Below are 16,206 nucleotides of genomic sequence, written 5' to 3'. Positions count from 1 at the left end.
AAATCAATTAATCAAACTAATCACACGTAAAATATTATCTGAGGCATATCTATTCTTTATGAAACCTGTCTGATCCATATGAATCAGCTTAGGTAAACATTTAGCCAACCTATTCACTAAAATTTTAGCTATAATTTTATAATCTACATTTAACAACGAAATCGGTCTATATGAGGATACTTTCAAAGGATCTCTATCTTTCTTTGGAATTACTGTAATTAAAGCACTAGAACAAGACTCAGGCAATTCATAATGTTCTCCAACCTGACATAGTACATCTCCAAATACTGTAGAAAAGTAATCATAAAAAATTTTATAAAATTCGACCGAAAATCCATCATCACCAGGCAATTTACCGTTCGGCATTTCCATCATAGCCCTTTTTAATTTCTGAGTCAGTAAATGGTGCTTCCAACTCCTGTACATCTACCTCCTCTAATGTCGGTAAATTCAACTGTGATAAAAAAGATCAATCGATCCGTTTTCCGGTTTTCCATCAGATCTATATAACTTTTTATAAAATGAACAAAATTCATCATTAATCTCACGAGGTTTATACGTGATAAGCGAATTCCGTCTAACAGCATTAATAGTCCTTGAAATCTGTTCTTTCTTTAATTGCCATGCCAATACCTTATGTGCTTTCTCTCCCCATTCATAATATCATTGTTTAGTCCTATTAATCATACATTCAAACTGATAAGATTGTGGAGTATTATATTCCAGTTTCAACCTAGACAATTCTATTTTCTGATCTTCAGTAGCATCTTTCTGAAATTCCTTTTCTAGCTCACTAATTCGTTTCTCTAATTCAAGACTCTGATTTAATCAATTCTTTTTTATTTTAGAAGTATAACTAATTATTTGTCCTCTCAAATAATACAAACTTACTTTGAACAGAATTAGAATTTTCTTTCAAAAAAAATTAATTTGTTTTTTCAAAAAATCAATAAATTCCGTATTTTTTAATTTTTTTTTCCTTTGGCTTGGCTTCGCGGACGAAGATTTATGGAGGGGGTAAAAAGTCCACGTCAGCTGCAGGCTCGTTTGTGGCTGACAAGTCCGATGCGGGACAGGCAGACACGATTGCAGCGGTTGCAAGGGAAAATTGGTTGGTTGGGGTTGGGTGTTGGGTTTTTCCTCCTTTGCCTTTTGTCAGTGAGGTGGGCTCTGCGGTCTTCTTCAAAGGAGGTTGCTGCCCGCCAAACTGTGAGGCGCCAAGATGCACGGTTTGAGGCGTTATCAGCCCACTGGCGGTGGTCAATGTGGCAGGCACCAAGAGATTTCTTTAGGCAGTCCTTGTACCTTTTCTTTGGTGCACCTCTGTCACGGTGGCCAGTGGAGAGCTCGCCATATAACAGGATCTTGGGAAGGCGATGGTCCTCCATTCTGGAGACGTGACCCATCCAGCGCAGCTGGATCTTCAGCAGCGTGGACTCGATGCTGTCGACATCTGCCATCTCGAGTACTTCAACGTTAGGGGTGTAAGCGCTCCAATGGATGTTGAGGATGGAGCGGAGACAACGCTGGTGGAAGCGTTCTAGGAGCCGTAGGTGGGGCCGGTAGATGACCCATGATTCGGAGCCGAACAGGAGTGTGGGTATGACAACGGCTCTGTATACGCTTATCTTTGTGAGGTTTTTCAGTTGGTTGTTTTTCCAGACTCTTTTGTGTAGTCTTCCAAAGGCGCTATTTGCCTTGGCGAGTCTGTTGTCTATCTCATTGTCGATCCTTGCATCTGATGAAATGGTGCAGCCGAGATAGGTAAACTGGTTGACCGTTTTGAGTTTTGTGTGCCCGATGGAGATGTGGGGGGGCTGGTAGTCATGGTGGGGAGCTGGCTGATGGAGGACCTCAGTTTTCTTCAGGCTGACTTCCAGGCCAAACATTTTGGCAGTTTCCGCAAAGCAGGACGTCAAGCGCTGAAGAGCTGGCTCTGAATGGGCAACTAAAGCGGCATCATCTGCAAAGAGTAGTTCACGGACAAGTTTCTCTTGTGTCTTGGTGTGAGCTTGCAGGCGTCTCAGATTGAAGAGACTGCCATCCGTGCGGTACCGGATGTAAACAGCGTCTTCATTGTTGGGGTCTTTCATGGCTTGGTTCAGCATCATGCTGAAGAAGATTGAAAAGAGGGTTGGTGCGAGAACACAGCCTTGCTTCACGCCATTGTTAATGGAGAAGGGTTCAGAGAGCTCATTGCTGTATCTGACCCGACCTTGTTGGTTTTCGTGCAGTTGGATAATCATGTTGAGGAACTTTGGGGGACATCCGATGCGCTCTAGTATTTGCCAAAGCCCTTTCCTGCTCATGGTGTCGATGGCTTTGGTGAGGTCAACAAAGGTGATGTAGAGTCCTTTGTTTTGTTCTCTGCACTTGAAGCAAGGAATTTTTTAATAACATTATATTAAACTTCCAACGATAGGCCACCTGAATTTTCTCAGAGGTTGCATATGTAAAGTATAACAAAGAATGATCTGAAATCACCCTACTTTTATATTCCACTTGTATTTTCCCCTGTAAATGTGCCGATACTAAAAAAAAAGTCAATCCTTGAAAACGATTAATGTCTAGTTGAATAAAAGGAGAAATCCTTCTCTGTCGGATTAAGACGTCTCCAAATATCCACTAAATTAAGATCTTTCATCATCGCCTGAACCTGAATTGCCATTTTTGATTTCTTAACTTTCTTCGGAAGTTTATCTAATAAAGGTTTCAAAACACAATTAAAATCACCACCAACTAAGACATTATCATTAGCCTGACCCAGATATAAAAATGCATCAGAAATAAATTTTTCATCATCTACATTTGGTGCATAAATATTAAGTAAAGTCCAAAATTCAATAAAAATCTTTCAATTTAATTTAAGAATACATCCTGCCTTTTCCTCCATTGATTATAATTCAAAAGATAAATTCTTATGTATCAAAATTGCTACACCTTTAGCCCTGGAATTAAATGAAGAAGAATATACATGCCCTACCCAGTCCCTCTTCAATTTCATACTTTCTTTAACATTCAGATGTGTTTCTTGTAAGAAAGAAACATCAATTTTCATTTTCTTAATATACGTCAAAATGCGCTTATGCTTAATCGTACTGTTTAAACCTCGAACATTAAAAGTAGCAAACCTCAACGTTGACATATCTACTGATATTACTAAGAACTAATAATATCATTATATAAAAACTCAAAACATTGTAAATAGGCTCTCCAATAGGAGAAAAGAAACACAAATTAAAGACTAAATAAAATGAAATTTAAACAATAAATAAATAAAAAATAATTTAAAAAAATAAAAAGAGAGAGAAAAAAAAGAAGAACCCCCCCCCCCAAAAAAAAAACTACCAAAAGGTAGTAACCCCTAAACAAAACTTGGGTGTGGATCACCCACCAGTGGCTGATGACTAATAGAACTTAGAGCCAATCTCTCCCTCCCCAGCCAAACAAAGAATAACATCAAAATATCATAATGACATATAAAATAAAGTAAGAATAAGTAAGTTCTTCTATTCATCCAAGAGATTCCAAACTCGAAGACCCCATTTCCTGAGAAGTTGGACTCTTTCCATTCCCATTTCTCCCATTTCTGCCATTTCTTCCATTTCCAGAACAACCAGATCTTTCTTTAGGAGACAATGGTGGACTATGTCTTTGACCTCTTACATCTGGCAATGAGTCAGCAAAAATCATTGCTTCACGATCATTCTCAAAAAACCGAGATTGTAATTCTCCATAGAACACCTTCAACACTGTTGGATAGCGAAAAGTAGACTTATAGCCTTTACACCACAGAACTTCTTTAACTGGATTAAATCGACGCCGACGCTGAATAACCACTTGACTCAAATCTGGATTAAAAAGAACTCTACTATTCTGAATCAATAACGGAGCCTGTCGTTGTCTCACATTTTGCACTGCTAGTCGAAGTATTGCTTCTCTGTCCAAATAGTTCAAACATCAAATTATCACAGGTCTCGGTGATTGACCAGGTAGAGGTGTTCTTCTTTAAGCTCTATGAGCTCTTTCCAATTCCTCCAGAGAAAAATTCTTGCCCCAATACTTGTGGAATCCATTCTTTAAAAAAATGATCTTGTCCTTCCATACCTTCTGGCAAACCAACGATTTTCACATATTCCTTCTACTTTGATTCTCCAAATAGTCTTTTTTCCTCTCTAACTCCTTCTCACTTTCTCGCAATTCTAAAACGGATTTTTCAACCTTCAACACTTTTTCTATATTAGAGGCCACTTGCTGTTTACATTCCAAAAAAGCAGACTGAAATTATTTAAAAATCTTCACAAGATGCTTCCACACGTGCCTTAACTGTAGTGAATTCTGACCTTATACTAACATTCATTTGAGCCAGCTCTTGCATTATAGGCTGAATGACAGCGTTTAACTGCTTATATTGTTGCTCAGAAAAGCTCAGCCCTGCTTTCTCTAAAGTAGTGGCAGAACCAGGTAACTGCAGCTCCTGCTGCATCTCAGCAACAGGCAATTTAACGGTTCTACTGCGGGTCTGGACTCCCAGCGACGGCACCCCGACTTCTTCAGGGGGTCGACCCTGGTCTCCCCCAGCAACTCGCTGTTGTTTCAAGAACTCACCAATTAGATCGATCTCTTCAGGCTGGAACATTGCCTGAGTCGTTTCAGACAATGGGATCGTCTTCCTGCGTGCTCCCTCCATTAAAGTCGGCAGGCTGCCAGAATCGGGATCCACTTCGTTGGCACATGCACCTTCCTCCTGAGAACGGGTAATTCCAGCGATGTACTTCTCTTGGTAAGTAGTAGACAGAGGTTTGGATCTGAAGCTCAGGTTGCCGATGGATTGAGCAGGAGTCCGTGTGGCTGCAGAGGTTGCAGGAACGCTAGAGGCGAATCCATAGACACTCAGTGTCACTGAAAGGACTGTCTTTTGCTTCTCTTTCTCTTATTGGTAGGAATGCCGGGTAATGCTCATGGCAACTCTGTATGCCTAACAGCAGACAAAAGTTGAAAAATATCATGTAGAATATATTACATTTTTAATGTATTATAATGAGATAATAAATGAACCTTGAACCTTGACATGTTTCTTTTTGAATTTTCTTCTGTCCTGAAAGCCTTGTAAAGATACGTAGGAGCAATACTATATTAACCTAGGCCGGAAATGTTGGTTATATATCTTTACCTCCTGTGGCCCCTGTGAGACCTGCTGAGTTCCTCAGCATAATTATTTTTTTTACTCCAATCACAGTGTCTGCAGACTTTTGTGTTTCACACCAACCTGACCATTCCTCATGTAAGCAGACTGATTCCTGTCTTACAATTCATTTCTCCAGAGTTTAGAAGATGGAGACCACATCAAAATGGAGAAAATCATGAGAGCTTGAAAGGAGGACATTTCCTCTGGCAAGAACTGAGGCTGTTTCAGACTGATATGAAGAAATATAACTTCACTCAGAAAGTGGTGAACTTTTCTGAGGCCTACTGCGAGCTTGAAGTAGGGAGGATGCATTCGAGCTTCTCCCTGGGTGAGTGAATCTGTGGAGGGAGCTTCTGCTGACGATTCTCTCCCACAGTGACTGAGAAATGGCGTCTGGGAAGAACCTGGAAGCTAATTGCACGAGAGAAAAGCTGGGGCCTTCGGGGACACCGTCAGAAGAAGAGTCTGGCTCACAAGAGATTGGCAGTGAAGAAGAAGAAGACCAGCAATTAGAATAAGTGGTACTGAAAGAAGTTAAAAATTTTAAAAGTAAACTCAAAGTAGAAGACATAGCCAACATTGATTTATTAATAGGCCCTTTTAGGTGGACCCTTCACCTTGAGGGTGACGGCACGAGCGGATCTTAACCTGCAGACTCACCTTTCAGGTGGCAGCCCTTGCAGCGTTGCCTGGTCCACCTGAAAGGGCCTGTTCAACCAGATGTGCCCCAGAGTGCCTTCCGAAGCTGGTCAACTGGAGCCGTATCTCTGCCCGCCAACGTAATGTCAATTGAAGCATGTCGAAGCAGAAGAACACAGGGTTATGGCGGACCCAGAGCAGGCAAGGGAAATACTTATGATGTTATCAGCCTGTGTCAGTGTTCAGGCTGAGATGTGCCGAATCCTTGGGAAGGCCATTAATGCTTTTAAAGTTCACGCTAATGTGTCTCATCCTGACAGTGTCACTGCGACGTCATCAGCTCTCCCCTAAGCAGCCGCTTACAGCCTGGCTGCATTTAGGTGCATCAGGGGAGCTCGGCTCTCCGCCAATTATTCCTCCCAGAGGAGGATTGGCCTTGGCGCCTCGGAGGTGCTTTCGGAGCATTCAGGTGAGTACTTCCTTAGCCACATGGGGGCTTACAATGGAGTGTTCGGGCCCTAATAAGAACATTTCATGCAATGAAAAGGGAAGTGAAAGGAAAATTAAATATAAATTTTGGATGCAGTTAATAAACTGCAGAAAAAAAAATTGATGAATTAGATGGGAAAATGAAGAAAATTCAGGAAGAAATGCAGCTCGAGTAACTCGAGTGGAAGATTCCAGCACTAAGGAAAATCAGAAGCTTGACTCGAAAGTAGATATATTGAAAAACGTTAGAAGAAATACTATTAAAATAGTGGGTCTTAAAAAAGTAGAGGAACAAGATCTAACTGGCTTTTTTATGAAATGGATTCCTGAAGTACTGGAAAGTGAGCATTTTGATCACCCTTTTAAGATTGAAAGAGCACATAGAGCAAAGCCAGTTCCAAATCAGAACCCACGCTCTGCGCTAATTAAGTTTCTTTGATGCCAAGGTAGAGAGAAGATTCTGACTCTGGTGGCAGAAGAGGCAAGAGCAAGAAAAGGCCCACTTTGAGTATGAAGGGGTAAAGTTTTATTTTATCCTGATTTATTAAAGTGCAGATATATTAAAAAGAGGATTCTTTTGGGGAAAAAGGTATCGATTTGTATGGCGTCATCCTGCAACTTTGAAGATTTTCTTGCCTGGAGGTGAAGAGTTTGTGGAAAATCTCTCAAGAGCCTAGGTGGAATGAAGAATTAGAAGATCAGTTGTTATTATATCCAAGATTAACTAAATTTATTTGGGAGCTCCTGCAGGATTGAATATTTTAGAATACCGCCTACTTATTTTTCTTGTTGGTTTTGAACATTTTTAATGGACGAATTAAAGGATTAAATTAAACCCACCAGGAGGGTTGGGGAGGGGATGAGGTTCTGTGTATCATATTGGTAATTGTGACCTCAGTTTCAGCCCATAAAATAGAGGGAGATAGTGTTGGGTATTATTTAAACAACATTTACTGGAGGGGGGTTATTTCATTTGTATATCGTTATAAGTTTGGGAACATGTGTTTTAATTGTAAATATGCTTTCTTTATCTGGATTGCCGAAGGAATTATGTGCAAACACATTGGATATTGAATAACAGAGCTGGGGTGGGGGGGGTTCTCAGCCAGAGGCAGAGGAAGTAGTGGTTTATTAAAATACAGTGAAAGTTGTAAATTTTAATGTTAACGGGTTAAATAAGATGAAAAGGAAAAGAGTATGAACATTTATTAAGAAAATGGGAGTAGACAGTTTTTTTTTGCAAGAAACCTATTTATTTGAAAGAGAACATCTGAAGTTTTGAAGAGATTGGGTTGGGTATGTAGCAGCTTCTTTGTTTAATTCTAAGACAAAAGGAGTAGCAATTTTAGTGAAAAAAAAACTTCCAATTAAAATAGAAAATGCAGTAACAGATCCAGTAGGGAGATGTGTGAAGATACACTGTCAAATATATTCAGAATTATAGATGATGAGAAATGTATTCAAAAACATTTCTGAATTTAGAAGAGACACACAAGATTATTTTAATAGGAGGAGATTTAAATTTTTGTTTAGATACAATCTTAGATAGAAAGAAGAATGATAAGAGCCAAAGTATTAATACATTGGTATTAATGAGGACTTGATCTTAATAGATGCTTATTCTTTTTATTCAAATAAACATGACTCTTATTCTAGAATTGACCTATTTTTAATTTTAGCACAAATGCAAGGTAGGATTTTAGAAGCAGAATATAAAGTGTGAATTTTGTCTGATTGTTCACCTTTATTAATGACAGTCATAATGCCTGTTATAGAGAAATCAGTTGGGTGATTGAATTCATTATTATTAAAAAAGATTATTGTGATTTTATTAGAAGATAAATTCAGTTATTTTGTATCACAAATTTGTAATATGGGATGCTTTAAAAGCATATTTGAGAGGCTAAGTTATGTTGTACTTCCAAAATTACGAAAGAGTATATGAAACAATTAGAACAAGAAATAATGATTTTGGAAAAAGATCTTCAAAAGAGAAGTTCTGAAGATGAGTGTAGACAATTAATTAATAAAAAAACTTCATTTTACTACCTTACAAACTTACAGAACAATAAAAGCAATCATAAGAACTAAACAGAAGTATTATGAATCACATAAAATGCTTGCATGACCATTGAAAGCAGAACAGGTTTAAAGAATGATTAATGTAATTACGAATTATTTGAATGTCATTAGTTACAAACCTCATGATATAAATGAATCTTTTAAGAGTTTTTATTCTAAAGTATATAGGTCAAAGTCTTAGAATTAAACAAAGATGATAATAAAATGGATGGATATCTATCTTGGATAAATTTACCTAGATTGAGCATGGAAGAACATTTTACACCACTAGAAGTGAAGGAGGCAATGAATTCATTATAAAGTTATAAATATCTGGGAGAAGATGGTTTTCCATCTGAATTTTATAAAGAATTAAAAAAATTATTGATTCCTATTTTCATGGAAATGTTAGATTAAGCACCAATAACTCATACTCTCCCAGAAACATTTTCAACAGCAATAATCATTGTAATACCAAAATAGGACAGAGACCCTTTAAAACCCCCATCTCATAGACCTATTTATTTATTAAATGCAGATATAAGATTCTTGCCAAAATATTGGTGAATAGTGTGATGAGATTATTAATATTATTCAAAATTAATAACTTGTTAAAGAAACACCATTGTTGAATCAACTAATTTCTATTTGGAATAAGATAAATGGTGAAATTGGAACAAATGGAAGTATACTGCCCAAGATGCCTTTGATTCAAACTGTCATGTACTTTTTTCAAGGACAATCAGTTTTTAAATATTTGGTTTAATAAAGGTGTTAAAATATCGAAGATTGTTATGAACAAGGCCAATTGATATCATTTGAACAATTAAGGAATAAATATGGAATAATTCATAATACTCTTTTTGTTATTTTCATCTGAGAGGATATTTGAGGGAAAACTTAGGTTCAGCGATGTTGAAAGCTACATACATGTGGTGAGATGGAAATTCTTATTAGGAGAAGAAATACTAAGAAAGTTACTTCTGCAATGAATTTTCTCCTACAAATAGGAACTACTAAACAGGGAGTGCATAAATCTAGACAGAGATGGGATTTGAATATTATAGTTGATGAGCAAAGATGGTCAGATGTAAGGTACAGATTAGCTCAATATAATTTTCTGCATCAGCTATACTTGATGCCACAAAAATTGAATAGAATGAAATCATATTCATCAGATCATTGTTTTATGTGTGGTGAAGAGACAGGAACTTTCTTGCATTAAACTTGGTCATGTCCCAAAGTAAAGCATTTTTGGGCAGATTTAGGATAATTTTTTTAGAACAAGTTGCAAATATTGTATTTCCACTTAACTCAGATTTATTGGAAAACGTGGAAGGAACAAGTCCTAAGTTGAAGCCATCAATGTATCAAATGAAATTTGTTAAAATAGCATTAGTGGTGGCCAGGAAGTATATTGCAGTGACCTGTAAGTCGACTGGGGTATGGGAAGATGGAATGCAGAAATAAAGTGTCCCCTTGGAGAAAATTACATACAATTTGAGAAATAAATAAGGTATATTTTTGCAGGTTTGGAGCCTGTATATGCAAATTTTAGATATAAATACGTAGTGGTGTTCTTCCAGCCTTTTAATCTTCATCCCCAAATTGATCATGTAAACCTTGCTGGAGTCCTAAGTGTTGGAAAGTGATTCTCCAAGCAATCCATGAAGCTATTTTTCTATTTCTTTATTCCATACAACCATGTATTTTTATATATAAATTTCTTTGAGGTGAGGGTGTTTGGGGAAGGAGGGTATGGGAGGGAAGGGGAAGGGTAATAACCATCATGTGATGACTGAAACCTTTTTAACAAACTATTATTGTTTTAAATGATTGTTTATTAATTACGTGTGTGGAAAAGATGTTAAAATATTGATCAAAGACTTTGTCTCACTTCCTGATTTGTAAGGGTCGTGCAGTTGTCAGGTAGGATGGTTTGAGACACACAAGAGAGTGCAGATGATGGAACCTGGGACCAAACACCAGCTGATGGAGGAACTCAACGGTCGAGCAGCATCAGTGGGGGGTGGGGGGGGGGGGAGAGAGAGAGAGAATGGTCATTGTTTTGGGTTGGAATCCTTCAGGATGCGGTGAAGGCCCTACAACTTTGCAGCTGATTTTCTCTCTCCACGCTATCTTCAAATTTTCTTAAGATAAAAGCTGTGTATGGTGTGTGCCAGTATTTTTTTGGACTAAGTTGTCAATCATCAATTCATGTCATGCAATGTTTCCTTTTGTCTGCAGGATCGACCGTTCCCGGGAGACCCTTGACTTGGATGGGATCGTGCTCGTGCTGGATCACCACCTTCATGATACAGTAACAGGAATGATGACACGAATCGCTATCTTGAAGTGGCTGTATCATCTTTACATCAAGACTCCCAGGAAGGTAAAAACTTTAGGTAACTTAACAGGCCCACAGCACAATATGCATTCCCAGACTGACGTTAGTGCTGTAAACCCAGAACTTGTTCCAATACTAAAGCACAAAAGTGCAGGAGAAACTCAACAGGTGCTGCATTGTCCATAGGAGGCAAAGAGATGTCACCAACGTTTTGAGCCTGAGCCCTTCTTCAACGTATGAGCAAAAAGCAGGCAGGTGCCTGAAATAAAAGGCAGGGGAGGAGCACAGGCCAACAGCCAAAGGACCATTGATGGACATGGAGAGGAGGGCAGGAAAAAAAAGCTGAGAGTTGATTGGGGAGGGAGAGGGTGGCTCTGTGAATACAGAGCTGGAGGAAAGGAGACAGAGGGAAGGGGGGAGGATCTGGAAACTGGAAATGTCGATGTAATGCCTTCTGTTTTGAGTGTGCCCAGACAGAATATGAAGTGTTGTTCCTCCAATCTGCAGGTAGTCTTGGTCTGGCAGTGCATGAGACCAAGGACAGACATGCCGGCAAGGGTATGGGATTTGGAATTGAAATGGATTGCGACTGGGAGATCGTTGCAATTGCAACGGACAATGTTTTGTGTTTATTGTAGATTATCTATGCTAATCCCATTTGCCTGCATTGGGCCCCTATCCCTCTACTCCTTTCCTATCCAAGAACCGATCCAAAATGCCTCAGGTGTTGTCATTGTATCTGCTTCCTATATCACCTCCTCTGGTACCTTTCTCTAGATAATCACAGTAGAGGTTAAAACCTTATGTTTATGATTTATGGTTGTTTTATAACTTTTTCTTTAAGGATTAATTGTTTTTGTTGAGTTCCATAGTTTCTATGACGTCATATGTCGTAATATCCGAGCGGATCGGGAGTTCTCTTCTCATTCTTGGAATGACCATGAAAGAGACGTGAACTCTCAAGAAACTTTTCTTTGAATTTATTATTATCATTATTATTCATTATTAATAATTTTAAATTGTTTATATTTGTTTAAAGTTGAGTATCATTATCAGTTACAATATGCTTTATTTTACTCATTGTTATGAAGTGTGAAGCTATGAAAATGTTTATTCGCTTTTATCAATGACAAATTAAAGCTATTTACAGCTGCAATTATGGTTTGATTTATTTGGATGAATAAGATCCAATTTGGAATACTGAGGCTTACTTCTCTTGGAAGGTGACTTCTTTTGAGATTGGGAAATATTCGAAGCTGGGAAGTATCACCTACAATCACTGCCCTCTGTCTGGAATAAAATACCCATCAGACCTCCTTTAAATTTTTCCCCATTCACTTTACCTTGTGCTCTCCCCTGAGCTAGGAAGAAGACACTGACTACTTTTGCCCATTATTTATGAACCTCTTTAAATCTACATTCCAGTAAGAATATAATGAGGCTGTTTTATATTGTTACCACCCTCCATTGCAGGAAACATCCTAGTAAATCTCTTCTTACTCCCTCCATGCTACTACATCCTCCCTCTCCCTGCAGTGCAATAATCGCAACTATACACTCCGTACTCCAAATGTGGTTTAACCAATATTTTGTTCAACTGGACACCCCAATTCATGTACTCAATGCATCCACCTATGAAGGAAAACATCATGAATGCTGTCTTCTCTACCCGCTATATCTGTCTGTTATGGACTTTCATCTAAGGTCTCTCTGTACATTAACACTCCAAAGGCCTATGACGTTTTCTCTACATGTCCTGCCAGAATTAGACTTTACAAAGTTCATTAATTACCTTGACATTGTGTTTTAAATTCCATCAGTGACTGATCCTTCCAGCTGATCTGCATCATGCTGCATCCTGAGACAACCACCTTCGATATTTACAACTCAGCCAATTTTCATCTCATCTGTCAACTTTCCATTCAGACCCCCTGTATATTCATACACCTCATTAAAATGAAGCACAAAGAAGAATGGTTCTAGCACCCATCCCTGCTGTACATCGCCCTCTGGGTCCTACTGACTATGCTTATTATACTATTTACTGCAGTAAAACATTTGAAGTTAATGAATTTAAATAAATTGACAGCCTGGGACAGATACAACAAGATAGGGTTTAAGGAGGTTCTAAAATGAGGAAAAGGGCTGTGTCTAGTTAGAGAAGCTTAATGGGGAGTTTCCAAGCAGAGGCTTTCAGCAGCTGAAAATGCTGTTGCCAGCAGTAAGTGCTGCTTGAACTGTTAGCAGGCTCCTGGGTGAAGTGTGTGCAGGGTTTAGTGCAGGATGGAAGCATTGCATGCGGTCAGCCTGAGCTACTGTCTGGAGATAATGTTGGTAAGGGTGAACATTTCATCAGATAAATGAGCTGAAGAGAGGGAGATGGAGACCACCTCATGCAGGGAGCAAACTGTCTGGACCTTCTCCTTATGTGATTTAAATGTTTTCTTATTCTGCCAATTGCAGAAGTGCTCAGTTAATAATGCTCATGAACCTGACTGCTGACTGTGGAGTTGTGTAATGCATTCATAGCCTGCCTGTACAACACATTGGGCCAAAAGGGCTCTTGAGTGCCCTGCTGATCTCATCATCTTTTACATAAATGCATGTAATTGTTTGAAAGTGATTGGTCAGGGGAAACTGAGAAAAGGGAGTCAGTGCTTTGAGAGGTTTGTTGTTTTTGAATATTTTATATAAAATTTTCTATCCATGTAGTTTTCAAGAATTTCTATAATAATACATTTCAAAAAAACAAATTAAAAATTGCATACATGATTATATTTACTCACCTAATCTCCCCTCCCTCAAAGTAACCAGTATGAAAAATACAATAGTTTTTAAAATAAAAGAAGAATAAAGAGAAAGTCTTTCCAGATTGCACAAAGGGATGTTGTCTCTTTTCTTTCTTCTTTGGCTTGGCTTCGCGGACGAAGATTTATGGAGGGGGTAAAAAGTCCACGTCAGCTAAAAAAGAATAAAGAGAAAGTCTTTCCAGATTGCACAAAGGGATGTTGTCTAGCACACGTTTAAAGTCATACCATTCAGAGCAGATTCTCGCAGGTCCAAAGGACAATTTTTACAGATTCAAACTTAATATTTGGTTGAACAGAAACATAGCATATTTATTTCTCAAACTATATGTAATTGTTTTCCAAAGGAATCTCTGAATTTCATCTTGTCATACCCAGATATATATCTGATTTCCAAGTAACTGCAATAGATTTCCTTGCCACCGCTAATGCAACTTTAACATATTCCAACTGATATATTGAGAGATTTAATTTAGGTCTTGTTACTTCAAAATTTCCTAATAGAAATAAATCTAGATTTTGTAGAAATATAACACTTGTAACTTGTTCCAAAAAATTCCCTAAATTCACCCAAAAAGGTTCTTACCTTAGGACAAGGCCAAGTTGAATGCAATGAAGTGCCTACATCTTCACCATATCTAAAGCATTGATCAGATAAATCAGACTTCAATCTATTCAATTTCTGTGGTGTAAGATATTATCTGATGTAGAAAATTATACTGTACTAATCTATACCTTACATTTATAGTATTAGTCATACAATCCTTATATAGATCTGCCCATCTTTTTTCATCAGTTACAATGTTCAAATCTAGTTCCCACCTCTGTCTGGATTTATGAACTCCATGCTTCTGAGTGAGAGGTTTGTTATGAAGCAAATCAACTTGTGTCTGACAGCAGATTAATGGCAGATGACATCTCGCTGGCCCTCCACTCTGCATTAGATCACCCGAGCTGCAAGAATACCTACGTTCATTGACTACAGTTCGGCATTCAACACCATCATACCTGCAAAACCTCTGACCACATTCAGGGGTCCGGGTGTCTACAACTGAATCCTTGATTTCTCCATTGGCAGATCCCAAACAGAGCAGATTGTAACATCACTTCCTCTTCGCTGAGCAATGACACAGGGACACCCCAAGGTTCCGTGCATAAGGTTGGTTTCAACATCATCTTCAAATTTGCTGTTGACACCACCTTAGTTGGACAAAAAACTGGAGTCAGAATGGAGATCGAGAATCTGACTGAGTGATTCCACAACAACAATCAAGCTCTCAGCGTCACCAAGACCAAGGAGCAGATTGTGCTCCTTTAGGAAGGGTTGGCTGAGGGATAACACACCTGTCTGGATTGATGGGACAGCAGTGAAGAGAATTCAAACAGTACACAAAAGTGCTGAAGAACTCAGCAGATCACGCAGCATCCATGGAAAGCCACAGGCGGTCATGGTTTCAGATCAGAATCCTTCAGTGGAGAGGGTCAGTTCTTTCTTTCTTCAATATTTTTATTAACATTGAAATTCCACTTTCTGTAGCCACTGTGCATGAGTCGGTGAGAGTTCATCTTTCCATTTCTTTAAAACTGCCCTGTCAACGAACTAAAAGCTAAAACACTGATAAGAGTTTATCCAGTTCACGTGAAAAAAATCAAATTGGGCAGTTAAGGGGTACGGATCTAATTTAATCTTACAAATCATCGATAAAGACTGAAAAAGATTCTGCTAATATCCTCCTAATTTAGGACATTCCCAAAACATGCGAATCAATGAGGCTTCAAAAATTAGTGATTAGACATGTGTTTTCTGTGTATCACCTTAAATTGTAATAAACAGTTCCTTGCACAAAATGAAGAATCATTGATCAAACTACGAGTGGAGACCAATCCTCATCTGAAAAATTTTTATTAAGATCACGCTCCCAGTCATTTTTAATCTTAGCCATTGGGGCTCTTCTTAAATCCAGTAGATCAATATAAATACGTGATATCAGTCCACTGTGAACCTATTGTAGATCAAAAAGTATCAAAGTGTTCAATTGAGACTGCAAATAATGCCAAACTTGCAAATATCTAAAAAAAAAAGTCCATTAGAAAGCTTAAATTTAACTGACAATTGTTCAAAAGGAAATTAGTGGCTTTTAAGAGAGGCCAAACCGTATCAGCATATTGAGGGATCCACTGGATGTAATATGAGAAAAACCCCAGGCATCTTCTCAAAGCCTTTGTGGTCCTGGGAATGGGGAGCTCGAACAGGGGGTACGTCCTATAGGGGTCAAGGCTAATGACGCCATTCTCCACCATGTAGCCAAAGATAGCCAGATGTTTAGTCCTGAACACATACTTGCTAGAGTTATAAGTGAGGTTCAGGGCTTTCGCCGCGTGGAGAAAACTCTGGAGATTGGCGTCATGGTCTTCTAAGGTGTGGCCACAGATGGTGACATTATCGAGTTCAGGGAAGGTAGCCTTCAACCCATACTCATCCATTATTCTGTCCATCAGCCTTTGGAAGATAGAAACCCTGTTAGTGATACTGAAAGGGACCCTCTGGAATTGATAAAGATGACCGTTAGCCTCAAATGCCTTTTATGGACAGTCCTCAGATCGGATTGGCAGCTGGTGATAAATAAGCATCTTTCAGGTCGATGGGCGAATAGACCTGATACTGCGCAATGTTA

At 38.6% G+C, this 16,206-nt stretch overlaps 1 protein-coding gene across 7 annotated transcripts in view; it reads left to right on the top strand.

Annotated features, from left to right (window-relative positions):
* The window catches only part of vac14 (vac14 homolog (S. cerevisiae)), a 416,406-nt gene that overhangs the window by 104,855 nt on the left and 295,345 nt on the right, over positions 1 to 16,206 (top strand). For all 7 annotated transcript variants that reach the window (XM_069901003.1, XM_069900996.1, XM_069900997.1 and 4 more), the window contains one exon: positions 10,625 to 10,769. In XM_069901003.1, coding sequence (XP_069757104.1) covers positions 10,625 to 10,769 — 145 coding nt within the window. The remainder of the gene's footprint in view (positions 1 to 10,624; positions 10,770 to 16,206) is intronic.

Source organism: Narcine bancroftii, chromosome 10 (assembly GCF_036971445.1).
Source record: "Narcine bancroftii isolate sNarBan1 chromosome 10, sNarBan1.hap1, whole genome shotgun sequence".
NCBI classification, from domain to species: Eukaryota; Metazoa; Chordata; class Chondrichthyes; order Torpediniformes; family Narcinidae; genus Narcine; species Narcine bancroftii.
This window is presented reverse-complemented; position numbering and strand designations above follow the sequence as displayed.